Source organism: Charadrius vociferus, unplaced genomic scaffold, assembly GCF_000708025.1.
Source record: "Charadrius vociferus isolate BGI_N301 unplaced genomic scaffold, ASM70802v2 scaffold163, whole genome shotgun sequence".
Lineage (NCBI taxonomy): Eukaryota > Metazoa > Chordata > Aves > Charadriiformes > Charadriidae > Charadrius > Charadrius vociferus.
The window spans coordinates 19,709,992-19,729,095 of NW_009648332.1; the positions used below are offsets into that span (position 1 = coordinate 19,709,992).

The 19,104-nt window shown below is 41.1% G+C and overlaps 1 protein-coding gene across 1 annotated transcript in view; it reads left to right on the forward strand.

Annotated features, from left to right (window-relative positions):
• Window positions 1-271: 271 nt before the first annotated feature.
• Window positions 272-19,104, forward strand: part of NTNG1 (netrin G1) — a 152,271-nt gene continuing 133,438 nt past the window's right edge. The window contains exon 1 of the mRNA XM_009884783.1: window positions 272-517. Coding sequence (XP_009883085.1) covers window positions 272-517 — 246 coding nt within the window. The remainder of the gene's footprint in view (window positions 518-19,104) is intronic.

Below are 19,104 nucleotides of genomic sequence, written 5' to 3' on the forward strand. Positions count from 1 at the left end.
TTGGACATCTTTTACAAGAAGCCCTGACAGATAAGTTATAAGACAAAGGACAAGCACTGTGTGGCTGTGAAAGGCTGTCATCAGGGTCTGGGTGGCTTCTACCAAAGTCTTCAACTTAGTGAAACAAACACGCTATCCTAATGCTTCACGTTTGAGTTGGAACCTATTTTATGAAATACATACATGTATATGTATGTATGTGTATAATCTATAGACTGCACGTACGCCAGTACTGAGCATCCGTACAAAGGTGACATAAAAGGATTTAGAAATGTATTTATCAAGATTCCTGTCACTTCACGCCCTCTGGGTTACTGTGTCCTCCGTGATGCAGCACTACCCTTCCGTGTGGGGACACTATGACGTGTGTAAGACTCAGATTTACACAGAAGAAGGAAAAGTATGGGATTACATGGCCTGCCAGCCGGAAGCCAGAGACATGATCAAATATGTAAAAGTGACTCTGGATCCCCCAGACATAACATGTGGAGATCCTCCTGAGACTTTCTGTGCAATGGTAAGGCAAGTTTTTAATTTTGCATAATTAGTGGGTATATATTTGTGATAGATGGCTTCAAAATGGAAGCCCTAGAGTGCACATGTAATTATCCAAGAAAACCCGCATCATATTCCGAATGTGAAAGGTTCTGCTGAACAAAATGCTGCGTGGTACATTAAGCTGAGCAATGAGATGTTCTACTAATGGGGACCTAACTTGACTTTGTCTCAATTTGGTGCGTCTCTAGGTCAGCTCTTAATGACTTAAAAGAAAGCAGTGTGAAACTCCTAGTGCACTAGCCTGTAACTGGGGTGCATTTGCCTGAATCACAAAAGACGTGAGTTGGTTCCAATACAATCGCCTGTAAGCATCTTAGCGTGGTGTAATTCAGCATCATTTCCAAGCATGAGACCATTGTTAGAAACTCAAACCACAGAAGCTTAGAAAGTGGTGGTGGGAGCTGGGCTGGTGGAGTTTTTCCGAAAAGCCTACAAAGCCGCAGGGAGCATTGCCTGAGCCCTGCTGCCACACGCAGCAGGCGCATACCGGCAGGTCCATTCCTGCCTGTATGGACAGCACAGTGAGAAACGCCTTCAGGTAGGGGCCAGCTCTACCAACTACTGACAGCTTTCTTCTTTAACTGAAACCGTAGGCATTCAAGCCAACGAAAAGAGACGGACGTCAAGCTCCTTAATTTAGATGCTCCTAAAATTAGAGACTAGTTTTGGAAATGTTGGGCCTGGTAAATAATTGTACAGGTATGAGAAACCGGGCAGAGACGATGTATATCAGCCTTTTACAGCTGTGCTGTTCCCAAGTATTTGATAAATTGTGCTGTAACAGGTCATTTGAGTTAAAGGAAATCTTCGACTTGTAGGTAACTTGTTTCTCCTCACAAACGTGGAGAATTCATTTTTTTGCCACTGACTATTTCTGTCAAATATTGAGTGGAAAATACATTATTCCTTGACAAGAAAATGTGCGTTTGACATGCAAAACATATGTACTTACATCTATTAATAAAGCACTGGAAATGTACATCACATTACCTACATAATTTAGGTTTGAAAAACCAATGAGTGAGGTTATCATAACTGAGAAAAGTCTACAAGATATTTATTTCCCTGTGTACGAATCATCATTGCTGTGTGACAGCATCCCCACGGGAAAGAAATTTGCTTTCAAATGCCTTATGGTATCATTTTCAACCACTACTGTTCTGTAAGGAGTTCAGGTCCAACCACACATACATTTAGGGCATTATGTGCACGCATGCAGCTGCTTCCCACGTACATTATGGTAATAGCCACGTGATAAATTGCGGAGCTACGTGAATAAATTACATTCACTGTAAACCTTTGACTGCACCACTTGCTCCCTGCCCACTAATCCATCTCTGCTGACATGGTTTTGACACTCTAAACCTCTGAGCAGCTTCAAGCAGCCACTGTTTAAAAAGAAATAAAAGCAACATGCCCCATGTAATATGGTCTTTATCTTGAAGTGTATTTTCTCTCTCAGAATAGCAATAGCTGTGATTTAGCCCTCAATCAGCGCCCTTTAGTAACTCATCATGTAGTGAATAAGAAAAGTTGTTCTTTTAATGCAAAAGAAACTGCCTAGCACAACTTGTTTCTTCCTTTTAGTGCAGATAAACATTGTACCAGTTCCTGTCTTAAGTGACTTGTAAGTTTCTGAATGGCTTGGTTATCAGTCTGCTCTCTAGTTAGAATAATGATTTTAAACAAAAACCAAATAAACAGAAAAAAGGCATTTCGATTAAATCTAAGTATTAAAAATGGTGCCAGAACTTCCTCTGAAAACATTTGACCTAGCAAGGTCCTTGATGCTGTGATGGGGGATGAAAGTTTGCTTGGGAACGACCTGAGGTTACAGCTGTAGCTCACTTGCTGCTTAAGCCCTTGAGATGCAGAAGGCCGCCAGAATCCTGACACGAGCAGTAGAGAAAGAGGAAGAACTGCGGAGAGGAAGAGAGAGCACGCACAATGAGGAGGGTGTGTATTTAGTGATGTGAGTGTAGGCTGACTGACTCCTACATCATGAACTGCTGTATTTGCTTTCAGTATAGCTGTATATTGTATATATACACAATATTCAGATATGCAGTGGTAATGGTTTGACTTACTTGAAACATTAGGAAAATAACAGAAACATTTGACGTTCCTTAAGTACTGCACAGCAGCAGAGCATTCTCATCCCTAAAAATGCTTCATGTCTAGCTGTACTATATCTATGTGTAAAAATTACACATTTCCTTCAAAATGATGTTTTATATATTTGTAGGGCTGAGCCTTTGACATTTCCCACTGAGGAGATCTTTTATTTTTGTGTTCATTTTTAGTTTCAGAAAATGAGTTAAGAAGCTAGCATTGGCATACTTGGAGAAGGTGGGCAGTGGAAAAGAGTGCATTCCCATTAGGGAATGTTAGTGCACTTCTTGCACTAACACGAATTTGAAGTGACACAGATCCAAAGGTTTCTTTTCGGCATGGTGAAGTGCTGAACTGACTTACTCAAATGCTTGGTTTTATTGTTGTGAGTATTGAATATTTGTGTGCTAAACCTGTGTATCAGCGTTTTGTTATTAAAATCAGGTTAACGCTGCCTTGGAGGAGATGAGGGTCCTTTCAGATATCCTAACAATAAGGAAGGGTAGCAAACAGCTGAGCCTGCTTCTGCGGGACAAGGAGGAAGTTGAAGCAGCCTTCTGTTTTGCTTCCATATCCCTTCTCCAATCAGGCTTAGTAAGTTTTTGTTCACCACTAAGGTACTAGCTGTTGATTCTGTGTCAGCTGTCAGCGTAGTATAGAGTATATCCCAGAAACAACCAGGCTGAGAGGTTCACCCAAGTCCCTGCTGGGAGATGATGGTAAAATCTAAGGCAGTCTGCAGTAGCACACAGTGCAATCGTCCATTGCAACGCATGCAAGCACACGGAGACGGGCAGTTAATGGTAGAATTTGCCTCCTACTTATTTCTGCATATTCCCCATGGAGGTAAGCATTTTATGAGTCCATTATTAATTTTTACTCAGTGAGCTTGTTTAGTTGACAGACCAAATAACGAGATTTTGCCCACGCAGATTTGTTGCAAAATGCAGCACTCCTCTAGTTGGTAGGTAAACCCAGCATGTGGCAGCTCACCACTTGTAAGTACCTTTGGGTTGTCCCCCCAGGACAGCATCTGTAGGTATTACGAGGAACATGCAGCAGGAAAACTATCCCACAATCGCTTTTATGCAATCTATTCTGAGAATAACATTATCGTTTCTGGTGACATTCAGTATTGACAACTCATGAGATTATTCTGAAACCTCAAACCCCTGGAGTCCTATGATTATGTGAGATTCTCAGCTTTCATTTAAAACATCGTCTTTATTTTCTTAGTCCTTCTGGTTGCAGAGAAAAGTTTGAAAATGAAACTACTGAGAAGCTCAAAAAGCAGAAGCCAAATAAATAGCCCTCCAAATTATTATGTGTTTAAAATCTCATCATTTTTAAAGTCGCTCGGGGTTTTTAGGGCTTGGGAAAGGATTTTGCTATAAACAAATGAATGGCCTAGAGCAGTGAATGCTCACCGTTTCTGGCCATGAAATTGCTTCTGTCAGTAAGGAGGACATGACAGCGCCTTTCCCCAACAGGTAGTACTCCTCCTGCCTGGGGGATAACCAGCCCCCTGCAGTGGGGGATGACTGGTCACCCCTGGCTTCCCTGTACATTTTTAAGCAGCTCGAGATTTGCTTTGAGTGAGGCACACATGCTGGCAGATGATGCACGTCTGCTTTCTGTGGCATTTCTTCAAGGAAATTCAGCCGTCCTTTGGCCGTCACAGAGTCTCAGAGTTGGTCACAGCATTCAGGCCAGTGTGACCATTCCTATGGGTCTGTAATTCACGAACTTTGAGCATTTGGCATTGGTAAGAGTGTGTCTGGCACCATACGATTACACTTAGTTGGCCCGGAAGGAAAGGGATGGGGAAAGAGACGAGAAAGAAGCTACTTAATGTTTTCAGAACTGCAGGATTCACCTTGCAGAGATACTGTAAGCAAATTTTAAAGTAACTGGGGATGCTAGTTCTTGTGACTTGCAGCATCTCAGTTTACAAAACAACCCTGCTTTAAATCCCCAGGAGTAACTAATGGTGAAATCTTCTACTTCTTTCTTTTTAAGCGCTTGTTACAATTTCACAAAACCATCCAAATCTGACTTTTCATGACCGTCACCATCTTTTCCCCTACAAGAACAGTGCATAGGTGGCTTCTGACTCCTCAATTTCTAAAACGTTTACTGGCTGTGTCCCCAGTACAAGCATTGGAAGTCCCTGTGGTGCCGTTCAGGGGTCCCTTCACCCCAAAATCGCACCTGCCCCTCACATGGGCTGGCCCCTGTGCTGAAATCCAGCCTTTAGCATGGGGTTTGCATTCAAACCTTAGCCAGGATTAGTGTGTAAATTCATCACAAACTTAACCAGGAGACTCCTAGTGGCTATTGCTGTAATTTGCAAACTGGAGATGAATTTGTGTTACCAACCCGTGTTAGCAGCTGATATGGCAAAATAAAAACCCAATTTTCCGTTTATGTTTAGACCTAGCTATCATAACACCATCCTACATCCCAGTGGTTAGAAACATATGAAATTATCAGCAATTATCTTTGCCTGCAGCTAATTTTTTTCATAGGTTAAACAGAAGCTTGAAAAGAAGCCTGCAGACGGGAGTCCTGTGCGTTTGTACAATTTATAGAGCAGAAATGCTGATGGCAGTAGAAATTTGAGCCCTTGAGTGCTACTCTGTATTTCATAGCCAATCAAAACTAAATTAAGAAACAAAGATTATTAAAAAGTCTTCTATGCATGTAATTTTGCCATAATATTATGAGGTGGACATTAAATTTTTCCCTCTGAGACTTTCAGCATCATTAATATAGCATTCCTTTAATTACAAGTAGGCTCATATTCCTTAAAAAAGGGAAAATACACCGTAGTGTAGTTAGTGAGACCATTATTATGTTTACTGAAATAATTAAATGAACAGATATTCTTCTGAGTAACGTATAAATCAAAATGTGAAGTAAAAGTGTATTTTTGGAAGCCTTTTGGCATGCCTGCATGCTTTCTTGGGCAAGACATTTTAAACCAGTGTTGAGCAATAACGTTAAGAGATACTGATAAGTAAAAAGCTCTTTTCTTTTATGGGCAGAATAAGGACATACAATCCTTCATTTTAGTTCCATCTGTGCTATTTTATTGGGTAGCATGGAATAGAATGGGAACAGGGAGTTAAAGATGAGGCTATTCTTACTGTCTTGTTTAATGTGGATTTTCGTAGTTCTATACTTTAAAAATGTATACAGCTCAAAGCTATTGCAGACTTTATTTACAGCACCTGCATTCATCTATTTTGAACTCTTTTGAGCCCATTTAATTAATACAAGTGTTGCTTTGTCATTGTTGGAAATAACCTTATCCTTCAGGCAGCAGAGTTGGGTTGTGTGTGTGTGTGTGTGTGTGTGTGTGTGTGAGTGTGTGTCTGTCCCCTGGCTCCCTCCTGCTGGTCAGCGTGGAGGTGACAGCTTACCTGTGCCTTCGGTAGTAGCCAGCCCACAGACACTTCAAAGGCGCCTTGTTCCTTGAATCCCTTGGGAAAGGAGTTCTTGGTTTCATATAAGAGGAAAAAAAAAAAAAAGGATATATTTAATGATAGCAAGAATAATAAAAACAGTTTGGTAAAATCTCTGTTTTTTTCTAACTGAAGGAATCTAAAAACTAATAATTTCTCATAAATCAAAACTGACGTTGCCAGTAAAACAGATTTGCGTTATATTCATTATCACACATCAAGATTCTCCAGTAAATCATTAACAAAACTCTATTTAGTTGCCCTTTTTTTTTTTTTTTCTCTCCTCAGTTACACTTTGGGTACTGGAATGTTTTCAAACCTTAAACAAAGCAAAAGTACGCCCACAAAGTACTTAAGTTGTTAAAAATACTTGGGGGTAAAACAGCGTTCCTAAGCAAGTCAAGGCTTGTACTTATTTTCAGTTGCAGAGTATTAAGGCACGTATCGCTACTATGTGTAAACGTGTATCCTTTTAACAAAATGTGTGTTTTATAAATACATTCATAGACACTGCTCAACTGCTGCTTTTAACACTGCCTTTATTCCATTTGGTACTTGCTCTCCTGTTTTGTTTTTTCCCCTGAAGTTAGCTGGAAATATTAGACATTTGTAGCTAACGTGGTGATCGATTTATTGTAATAATAATTGATCTCAGAAAGCAAGTGATTGCTGGGGGCAATTGTGGCTCCGCAGACGAGGTTCTCGCAAATACCCCAGCGGGTGTCCCCCCTGCTGCCCTTGGCACCCCATGCCCCCCAAAACGCCTTCCCCCACCAACCAAGGATGGTATTTGGGGGAGCTGCCCAAGCATTCTGCGAGACCTTGGGCTTTTGGTCTTGTTTGGGTATGGAGATGGCAACAGAAATTTTATAAAGAAAGAAACATCTTTCACTGTAAAATGGACTCCCTGACATCCACAGGGAGATCTGAACGGCTTGCTGGCAGTGCAGCTGGACCAGAAATGTCCCCTTAGCAGCACCTTTAGTGCCATCTTCTGCAATAAAACAATACTACTTTATAAATAAAATCTTTACTAGCAACGTATTGCAATTTGACCCTCTTCTGGGGAGGCAGAGGTGATCTCGAGCCTGTGGCTCATGGCAGGGAGACCCTGCTGACAAGATTTACCGGGGTACAAAGAGACAATGCCATGAAGCAGCATCCCAACTGGTGCTCCTCGGCCGGGGTAGGACAGCACATCTCTCCCCACCCTCCCAGGCTGAGGGGAAGCAGCAGCGGGTGACCCCACTCCTTCTCTGCTAGAAACCGTGAACTAAGATTGTTTGGGTTTTTTTCCAGGGTGGGTAAATCCACCTTTCAGCAGAGTGACCTTTGCTTTCTAACCCACCGGTGTCATGCAGTCAGCCTGGAGGAGCGGTGGTGCAGGATCGGCCCCCTCACGGGGAGCAGCCGGTTTGCTTTCGCACGTTTTGGTCACGGGCGCGATGCCCCGCAGTCCCAAGTGAGCTGTGCAGCGTTAGGCTTTCCAGGCTGCTGTCTCATTTTGAGGACGGTGTACAAGAAGTGTGATATTATATTTCCTCCTGCTGTGATGGACAAGTCTCAGAGTGCGAATTTTGGATTTACTTGGCAGAACTGAGCAGAACTAGTTTTATACTGCTCAGGTTTGTCCAAATTATCTGGACAAACATGTATTTCCTTCTTCATTTAGTACCTGTATGTCTCTAAACCCCAGAGTTTCATGCTTCTTCCTTGCAGGGCTTGTCCTTCGTAACAGCCAAGAATTACTGAAAACCAAATGCAGGTTCCTCAGGCACTTCCATATATTAAAATTTCCATTTGTAAGCATCTTAGTTGAAACAAAGCCAAGTGAACTCGGCCGAGAGTTCTACAAACCCTGTGTACGTCAGGACAACTGTTCTGGTTAGCAGGCTCCCTGGAGTCCTTCGAAAAGGCAGAAGTCAGTCAGTTGACTCCCAAATAATGATTTTAACATTTAGACATTTATGTTACTTATAAAGCAACGAGTCCTATATATAGCCCAAGTCATCCCATGCAAACATTTAGGCTCACAGCATTCTGGCAGAGCATTCAAGAAATAAAAAAAAAAAAAATTAAAAAAAACGTACAGACTGAGATGATAATCAGGCTTTCTCCTCCTTTCTGCTCTGTGCTCTGGAGCAGAGGGGGAGAAAAGCAGACAAGCATTAGCAGTCCCTGTTGACAAAGTATGGAAATTACCCATCTACTTACACAAGGATGAAAACCCGTCATTTGTTTTTATCCATGGAGTTTACAAAGGGCTGAATTTGTGGGAGCTGCTGAATTTTAGTATGAATACCACTGCTGCTTTTTTTTTTTTTTAAAAAAAAAACCCACAATACTGCTACTGTTTTGCCAAAGCTGTGCTTTCCAATACATAAAAAAAACCCAAAAACCCAAAACACAATAACAAACCCACATACCTATTTAAGTGTAGTTAAAACCAGGTAAGAGATCTGTTAAGCCAAATATTTCTCGACTTTTTTACAAGGCCTGCAAGTCCTATCTCGATCTCAAAAGTCAAAAATAGTCCCAGCTACTATTAAGGTCATTGACTGACGAGATGCACGTCCCTGTGTACGCTGGGATGCTAATCTCACTAGCTGAAAAGTAGGAAGTAGTTCTGTACCCAATTTACTTGCAGAAACAATGGCTGTTGATAACACATTTTAGGTATGAAAGCTTATGTTTTCACAGGTCACTTGCAGTGACACCATCTTGATCTACAAGTACAAATATAGCAAGGGACATGAAAATCCTTGGCATTGAGCTGGCTTGGCAATGCACATAAGTGATTTCACGTAGCTTTGATGTTTGCTGCATCGTATTTTCTGTAAAATGGTTTTATTTCTTCTAGTTCTTTAGGCATGTTGTTTATATGGCATTTAGGAATAAAAAAGGAGAGGAAAGAAAAGGGCGCAAATGAATTTTAATTATATTTATTACAAGCTAGAAATTGTACTATACCAGAGATATTTTATGTCAGGCTTCAGCCCAGAGAGAATTTTTATAGCTAAGTAGTTGTAAAACCTTTAAAAGAGGACACCATTATGATGAGAGGAGCATTTTCTTACATGTACATACTGTGTCTTTCCAGCATCCTGGTGCATTTTAGATTTTTATCTGTAAAACTGTCAGGAGCCATCATTTTAACTCATCAATTTGATTTTTACCATCTACACCTGCTCATAAGGTTCTTTCCTCCAGTGAAAACTAGAAACAGAGCTGCTCGTGAGTGACATTTACAAATGACTGGGGGGAAAAAAGGTTAAAAAAAAAAAAAAAAAAGGAATAGCAAACAACTATACTAAAGCCCTCATCTTTTAAAAACAACAGTATGCATAGCTATAGAAAAAAGTTCAGAATATAATTTTCTGACTGATGAAACAACTCTTTCTAGGTACGCTATTTTCCCCATCTATTTTTATCGCAGCCTTCCAGACTCTGATGCGCCTCTTGGCTTCCTTGACCATATGGATCTGCCAAGCGGCATGAATACTGTAGGGATAGCCTGCAGAAATAGCCTAGCAAGGTGTCTCACTTTGCAAGAGTTTGCTCAGACTTCCAGAAACATTAAGTAATGGGGTTGACGGGTTTAAGGGGTTCAAGCATTGTAGCTTTCCTCACTAAAATTTGGGGGTAAATTTTTGCCAGGTGTTTGCACCTGGAGTCCCCTTTTTCCTGAAACAGAAGTGAGAGAAGCTTTTGAAAATAAAAGATGAAGAACATACAGGCTTTCTGTTATCTGAAGCACTGGCTTTGATTTTAAAAAAAAGGTATCCTTCAATAACTAAAAAGCAGGCAGAGGTGAATCATGATGTGTATTTCATGCCTAAGAGTCAGTGTTTGACTTTCTCTAAACAGGACTTAAAGTGTGATTATCCATCAAAATTAACGTGCCCTGTATAAGTCAACAGTAGGTCTTCTACTGACAGCAATGGATAGTGCCCAAATACTGCTTCCTTAGTAGCACATCTTATCCTCTGTACTGTACCAGTTTGAAACTCTCAACTGAAAGCTTTAAAACCATCTTAAGTAAAAGCAAATTTAACAGTATGCCTTTATCTTTTCATCTTTTTCTTGTTAGAAGCAATTTCACTAAAGTTCATTTATTTCCAACCTTTTTCAGTTATAAAATCTTTAGTCATTATACTGGTGCTTGGGCTAGATTACATTACCCCTGTGAGCTTCAGTGCAAGGCTGATTGTCTTTAGTGGCAGGGCAGGATTTAGTTAATGGGTTATATTTTTTCTTTGGTACAAATTTGGCAATTTTGAGGCATGCAAGAATGCACCAAAAGCCTATTTTAGACCTTCTATTTGGAAAGTGCCAGCTAGAATACACATAAAGAGTAGATATCAGGGTTTGCATATTAAAATATTATATTTTAGCTTTATGCATCTCACGGCTTATTTGTAAATAATTAAAAAGGACAGAAGACTATTATTGAATAATCTTCCCATAGTTCTCCATAATTGCACCATCATCGGTTGCAGCACTGAGCATTAGCTAAGCATCATCATTTATGAACTTCAGGTTTTGTAGGTTTAAAAGCAAGTCTCCAAACAAGAGTTCAACAGTTCCCTTTTTTTGTTAATCAGAAAAGATGGGTGTTTTCAGCACAACATTTTGTGAAATTTTAAGCTGTAATAGAGAGTATGTCATTTTTAAGTGTTAAACAATGGACAAATGGTTGATGTCTGAAATTTGCAGAGGTTTTGTTTGTTTTTTGAAGCCTCTTTCTACAAGTCCTCAGCAAGTATAAATTGGTGTAGATGCATTGAATGGGACAGTGCAACCACCATGGGGAAGGTGGCTCCCGTACATCAGCCACTTGTGCCGTCCCTGCACCCCTCCCCGGGGCCAGCCCCTCTCTCCAGCCTCGCTGAAATGGAGGTTCTTGAAACGGGTGGAGAAAAGGAAGACTGGAGAGAGAAATGGGGAGTTGCTCCAAAGAACTCAAGAGCCTGCCTTCTTCCTGACTTCCTGTCTTGTCACACCTTAAGGGCTCTGCGGCTTGAGAAGTCACCAGAGCTGATGGGTTTGTTCTAACATACACTTCTGCTACCCTTTTTTGGGCAACAGTCCCTTTTAAAATGGTACAGACCAATACAGAGCTCAGTTGTAGACCTTAGATGGCTACAGGTGAAATGTTTTTGAGATCCCTTTGAAGTCCATAAGGTTATGGAGTTCAGCAGTAGGATGGGAGAAGTGTGGCTGAAGCCTGGATTGGTTTCTGAGGACCCCCTCATTGTGCTGCTTTTCCTATACACAGTCTCCAAGACAGTAAACACATTGCAGGACTGCAGAGAAGCAGGCACAGCCTTTATACAGGCAGCGTTCAACTCTCCCGATCAATAATCATCTGACTAAGAATTTGGAGTAAATGTCATTCTGGTGATTGTATCTCGTCAAGGGCCTCGTACTGGTAAGTGATGGGTTTGGAATGATAAAATTGTGCATAAGATCAGAAACAAAAATCAGACAGCAGCAGTGCCCCACTGAATTAAAAAAGAAAAAAAAACAAAAACACCACCAAACATCTGAGGTTAAGGTTCAGTTCCCATTCCACCTATGCTGACACAACTGGCATCATTCTCCTCCTGCCAGGCCAGTTTCTTCTGATGCCCCAAAAGAAGATTTGCAGGAGCTGACCAAGAAAAAATAATGCTTTTCACAAATTAATTACAGAGATGAATGGCACCTGTAATTAACTGTTTTAACACTTTTTTTTTTTTTTTTTAATGACACCATTTCACATGAGCTTCTCCAAACTCCTGTCATGTAATCCAGTCACAGTTGGGTTTTTTTGACTGTCATCCTAGCCAACGTCCAAGGCCTCAGAAAGTAGATGTAAGGGCAATGCTGAGCAAGCCTTTGCTTTCACTGCCTTTACTCTGGATTAGTAATTGGATTGTTTATAATTATGAGTTGTATAAAGCATTGCTGGAAGAGCAGATCGTTTTAATTTTACAATGATGAAATAAATCATAAATTGGAAACACCTTTGGAATTCAAAAATATCCCTCTTAACCAAGGATTAGATCCACAGCACTTTCCTGTGAAACACGTGTGAACATCAGCAGTGCAGCTATAGCAAAGGGCTGCTGCTGAAGAACAGGGCGATGAACCTCCTCCCTTGAGTTGGTAATGGCAATCTACAAGGTAACACTGGTCTTGGTGGCAACCCCGCCTTGTGAGCCTACACATGCCCAGAATGTCCCAGGAGGTGCTGCAGCCCCTAAGTAACCCGTGAACACGGAGAGAAATGTGTGGTGATGTTGCATCTCAAAAGAAGATAAAGATCCCTCAGGCTGAGAAAGTTGGGGTTGTTCAGCCTGGAGAAGAGAAGGCTCTGGGGAGACCTTATTGTGGCCTTCCAGTGCCTAAAGGGGGCCTACAGGAGAGCTAGGGAAGGACTTTTTACAAGGGTATATAGTGATAGGACAAGGGGGAATGGCTTCAAACTGGAAGAAGGTAGATTTAGATTAGATATTAGGAAGAAATTTTTCACTTTGAGCATGGTGAGGCACTGGAACAGGTTACCCAGAGAAGTTGTGGAAACTCCACCCCTGGAAGTGTTCAAGGCCAGGTTGGACGGAGCCATGAGCAACCTGGTCTTGTGGGAGGTGTCCCAGCCCATGGCATGGGGTTTGGAACTAGATGATCCTCAAGGTACCTTCCAACCTAAACAATTCTATGATTTCTGTGTGGATCTTGGAGGATTCTTGGATAGTTTGTTTGCAGGAGAAAGCAGCTTTTCTCCATGTAAGAAACACTTGTGAGATTCCAACAGTATTGTCACACAGATGTTAAAAGCCATTATCTGGCCCATAAACACATGAAGCAGAGAAACTTATAATTGAGCCTACAATACTGCTGTATCTGATGATACGTATGTCTGCTTCAGCCTTGCACTTCATAGATCTCCACATGCCGGGTAGTTGGGTTCAGTTTTTGGTTTTAATAATTTATAGTTTTCTGACCTCAGTTTCTTAATGATTTCTGCAGAAAAGCAATACAGAAAGTAAACACAACACAAAATATGGGCATGCTTTACAGGTAATTTACAGAGCCTTAAGCTAATGAGAAATGAGAGTCCATTTATACAGTAGCTATGGCTCAACGTCTTATTCTGCAATCAGTGAACCTCACAGGCATTGAACAGATCTGCAGCCATAAGAGAGAGCTATTTTCCAATTCAGTTTAGGTTTTTAGGGGAATATTTTTAGCTTTTCTCAGTTTAAGTCAGGTTCCAACTATTTTTATTTTTTTTTTATAATTTTCTTTTTGCTAATTGTATGTGTAAAGGTCACAGAACTAAAGTTGTAAAAAAAAAATATCTAATTTTAACCTGCAGTTGATTTATGAAATGATACTCAATTCCTTGAGTTTGTGAAAATAACGTATACCACTAATAATCTCTTGGAACTGATTTAACACCATATTCTATTGCAGTGCTAGGAAGAAGCCAAGGACTTGTAACAATCCGTCATTTGCAGTGACATTTTTATTACTCTTTCAGAAATGCTGTGCTTTAATTGTCTCCCTGCTTCAAATCAACTGCTTCGTTTGCTTTAACAATATTTTTTTCTATATAGTTGTCATTGCCCTTGCTATAAGAAACCTAAACTCTCTGTGTATTCCTGGCATGGTAACTGCTAACAGGAACAGGAGCAGAGAACCTACTCATGTCCCTCTAATTTAAGAGGGTGAAAATGCTGTATTGATTGCAAGTCACATTTTAAGGAATTTGGTGTGAACTCCATACAGACCTACATCCCAGGCAATTCCGCCTTAATTCACTAGGATTGAGCTGAGAGAAAATCCATCCAAAATAATATACTTTTATTTTTTGCTCTGTTATGAAGTTTGCAACAAAACACCCAATAGAGAAATTGCTTTGCTTTCAACTATTAAGAAGAAACTGTAAGCTCTTAATTTAGTAAGAATGTCGCTAGTGCTTTAGCATCTTCTGCAGTGTGCCTCCAACTGATGAACTGAAGCGCAACTATAAATAGCAATGATGTCTTTGTCAGCTTGTGAGAAAAAAGGGTTGGTTTTATTCCCCCCCCCCCGCCATTTCCTGAAAGGACATATAGTAAGACATCTCTAATATCTTCTTTTGCTTAGTACATAGATTTACCTGTTTGATGGGTTACTGAATCAACACACTGATTTGTTGCCTGCTGGTTCACAACACAGCTCCATGAACAACAGGAACACAGCCCTAAGGTTGTGTCACATATGATTGGCATCTCAAAGTTTAGTGATTGCATTAAGTTCTCAGCTTTACAGTTCAGGGCTTTGAGGTGCCCTTCCCTTTTCAAGTGAGAGGGGATTTCCCTCCACTCCAAAATGTGCTCACCTGAACCACTGCCTGGGCGGAACTGTGTGCTCAGACCTGTAGTCCCTGTGTATCCCCTGTGCATCGCAATGATGAGGGATCCCCTCCCAGCACCAAATCCTTGGGAGATCCCTTTCACGGTTGGGCTGCTCCTTCACCGCTCTGTATCTGATAACTAAGAAGTTGTCTGAGGAGCAAATGGCTTGTTAGATTGTGTCTACCTGCTCTGTATTTTAAGAGAGTACCTGTCAGAAAAACATTAAGTTTCACAAATCCCTGGTTTGGGGACCCGATGCAATGACAAAGAAGAGGACTTGACAACGGCTGTGGCAGCGCGGCTGGTCCGCATGCTAAGAGGTTTTAATGGAGCAGATGAAATCTGTCCTGGATTCTGAATCACAAATGCATTCAAGCAAAATGGGGGGGAGGGGGAAGAGTTAATTTTCAGGGCTTGCATGCCTTCAGGTTTGTTTGCTTGAGAATGTTTTTGAGGGTAATGTTAGATGTTAAGGGAAAATTACAGTGAGGCTTGTGACTAATGGATAAGATGCAGTGTGCCCTGTGATGCTGCAAGAAAAGTGCTGATGCATTTAACTGATACTGGAGAGATAAAATAGCACCCGAGTTAAAAAAGTAAAAATGAAGTTTTTGAGATCCCAACTCGGTATCATTTTAGAGGATGTTTCTAACTAGTAGCCACACAAATAATTTCAGATTACAATGTCATATAACTCCATTAACTAGGTGAAGGAAAAATAGCAACATTTTCATTTTAATGAGATGTCTGCTCTCTCCTCCTCTGTACCGTGCATCTTAATGTACCTTGCTGTCTGCACTGACTTGGGGCTCCAAGGCTTTGTCATTTCTTGGCAATTCCATTCTCTAATTTCTTCTGACACATGGTGCTTAAATCCACAAGAAATGTGAGGTGAGGCAGAGAGGATTCCTGCAGACTGCCGCGCCGTAAGAGAAGCACTCATTTGCATTATTCATTAGATAAAGGCACTGATTTGCATCTCATTTTGGTCGTCTCCATTTCCAGGCAGAGGATGTAGAGAATTCACAGAATTGCTGAATTTTTATGGCATTAATAGTGTTCATTTGGGATTAAGTCTCCATTGTCTGCTGCCCCATATTTTGTCCCACACTTATCTTAAATACCTACAGAAATTACACTCTTTTGTTCTTTTTATAATGAACTGTAGCTATTTACTGCTTAGTAAAAGTGTGCTAATTTGTTTACCATTACAATTTTAAAGGTATTTTTTATCAAAGCCATAATTCTATACTTGGCCATTATTTGTAATTAGATTATGATCTTTTTCCCTGTTGTTCCGAGGTTATGGTTCAAAAGCAAAAGCTTGTAAAGCAGCTGCAATGATTGTGTGTGATCTGACAGTATCTACAAATTATTTTTTTTTTTTTGCTGTTCAGTATTCTTAAGCAGTAAGCTTTTAAGAACTGCACGCCTTCTGTTAAGTAACATGTTACCACAGTAAAGTTGAGAAATAGAACGGCCCTAGATAACTCTCAACCCTGTTTTGTTCTTTTCTAAGCTTGATGAACCAATTCACATTATGCTTAGCAATAATATTTGATTCAGAAATCCATACTGTAAGGAGGAAGGGATATCACTGTTCTTTCCTCAGTGCATTGGAGGGGCTGCTTGGGGGGGCGTCACTATTGAGCTCTTTCATCCTGTTATTAAACACAGGAAATAGGCTGGTGAAATTAGGAATTCTAGAAGATATAAACAGGTATTGTTATTTCATAGATGCTTTTGGAGAAAATATACATGATAAACACCTTGGAAAACACTGCTGAAACCCCGAGCCGTTTCCTGACCCATCATTTACTGCCTAGGACAGCGAATGGCTAAAACAAATGGTGACTCATTCTGACTCTCAAAGCCCTCAGTTAAGCTTGGTGCTTTACTGCACTGGATCTTGTATAAAAATAAGGGAAGGCATTATCCCTGTTTTCATTAGCTTATAGTATAATTGACGCACAAATATAAAAAGTAATAAAAAGGTGGGGACCTGAAGGCTGACTTCAGCAAGATGAGCTGCTGAGGCTGACGATTATGCATTATTTCTATTTTTCTGTTGTAATTTTGGCATGGCTCTATGGCTGATGCTGTAGTTGTCAGATTTCTTGGGGGTGCGATGCTAGACAAATTCACATTGGGCTTGGATTAGAAGGGGGGAAAGGCAATGGCCCTGAACAGCAGTTGGTCAGGACAGTTCATCTGTAAGCAGCATTATGGCAGAAATTACAATTGCAAAGGGCCTATGAAAATGAAACTGGTTTATACTAGGACCCTGCCTAATATGCAACTTAATTATAATTGTGTTTGCCACAAGTTAGTGACACAGCTGAATCTAAACAAATCACCTAGGTAATGCGCTGATTGCACTAACAGCAGTTGTTGTCAGGGGCGGAAGATGCCATATGGCTCCTCTTCTCTACCCAGGTCAAAACATTGTTAGGAAGAAGCTTAAATACATCAACACAAATGAGGAATTAGCTGATCTGGCTTTCCTCCAGCCCACAGTGTGCGTACACATCCCCGGGTCTGGCCATTCCCGGGCACAGTCAGGGGGCTACCCAGATTTTTCCAGAACGTACTGCGTGGAGAAGTACCATTGTACTTGAGGACAAACAAAGGCAGCTGGCGCTCAGTCGCATTGCTCAGGCACAGCTTAGCTCTCTGAGACATGCTCGGATTATGTTTGGGCAGTTTGTGAAAGGAAAAGAAAGTATAAATGACACCGAGTGCAAACCAGGCAGATAACATAAGGGATGAATGAAGCAGGAGCCAGTCCTGCGCAAGGCAGGGTCGGGTTCAGCCCCAGGGAGGGCTTTTCACGTGGATGGGAACGTGACTCAAAAGCCCACTAATTGCAGTGAATTTGGTACAGGTCTTCTGAAGTTTTACAGCCTTTTTATTTTCTTGTTTGGGGAACAGACAAAACTACGGTATACATTTTGCAGTGCCACGACAGAGATGTTACCCCTCACATTCCCTTACGATTTCAGAATCTGGTCCATTTACAATAAATATCAAAGGCTAAAGCCAGTCACTAACAACATCGCAGCACCTGCTGCTCCTGTAAGGGCAGCAGAGCCTGGTAGTACCACTGCTTTCAAAAGATCTTTTAGCATTTCTATTCTAAACTGTGTTTAATGCTTTTCTGGGTTGCATCAGGCTGAAGCACAGCAGAAGTGGAGTTTATGCTATGTTAAATTGTTATTAACTACAAAATGTCATCCAAAGTATAGTGTTCTGCCAGTTTGAGTTATATACTTTTGTTATGCTTTTTGCTTTGAAAAATACACATTTAAAAATTTTAAGTGTGCCAAGCAGGCCAGATGCTGCCCTTCAGAAATAAAAATTGCCTTAACTGATTCTGTGATGATTTGAGTTGTAGAAGAGCCGTAAAATTTCTGCCAGACTTAAAATATCTTTCCTTGAACACTGGTCCCGCTGTGCTGATCTTGCTGTCAGCAAGGGTTTGCAGATCCTCGCTTATGAAACACCTTGTCACCACTCACCCAGCAGCTTGTTCCCGCTCTGCTGTGAAGTTTGTTAAAGTACTTTGCTCAGATTTTGAAATATAGAGTGGGTTTCCTAATGATTTTCTTAGGAAGAGGGTTGTGGACAGTCCTGTGATACAACTCAGGGCAGCTATTCTGAAGCGTGTTACGGAAGTGGTGGATAATCCAAAGGCTTCTGTGCAATGGATTATTCTAAACAATATTTACCCTTAAAAATGTCCTTGTCTTGTGCAAAGTGAGGAGAGCAGCTGTTCAACATTTATTTTTATCTTCACTCTTCAATGGATATTAGACCTCTGCCTCTTTTGGGGCTTGCCACAGTATCCCTGATGAATTTACTGCACAGCTCTGCCTCATTCATTACAAACCACCTATTTTGTCTGCCATGGGCTTCTCTGCACCCTCAGCCGCACCTGGGAGAGTTTGGAGCAAGTCCACTTGAAGTCACTGTGGAAGCACCTAGATCCTAGTTTGGATGTTTCATGCTGCCTTGGCCATGCAAAGGAGCTGAAAAGCAGGCTTGAGGATGGAGCAGAGGATTTTTACTGGCACAGAAAAATTCTTCCAGTGGCAGAGGACTGGCAAAGCCAGCTCAGTACCATCTGCTCTTTGATCCTCCCCCATTTTCAGAAGCACATTCAGGAAACGGACTGTGCCAGCAGCTGGAGGATGTGGAACGGACCTGAGAAAAACCCTTCCAGACAGTCAGTGCAGCCAGTACGCTGGGACCTGTGTAACCAACATGAGCTGGAGCAGCCTTTAGGATGCTCTGAATTATGCCTATAATTGTTCCAAGTCTTAATCAGAATGAAATGCTTTTTAGGACTACTTTTCTCCCTCTTCATTTGTGATAAGCATGAACTGGAAACCAAAATATGTGAATTTGCTCCACACAGTGGGCAACAATTTCTACAGTATATTCATAAATTAAAAATGTGAAGCTGTTTCATATATGCTTCAAGAATGACAACTGAAATAAAATTGTCAGTCTAGTGGGTCATGCCGAGAGCAGATCTTAGGTGCTTCTTGGCACTATGGAAACACAGTTGTCTGCTGCAC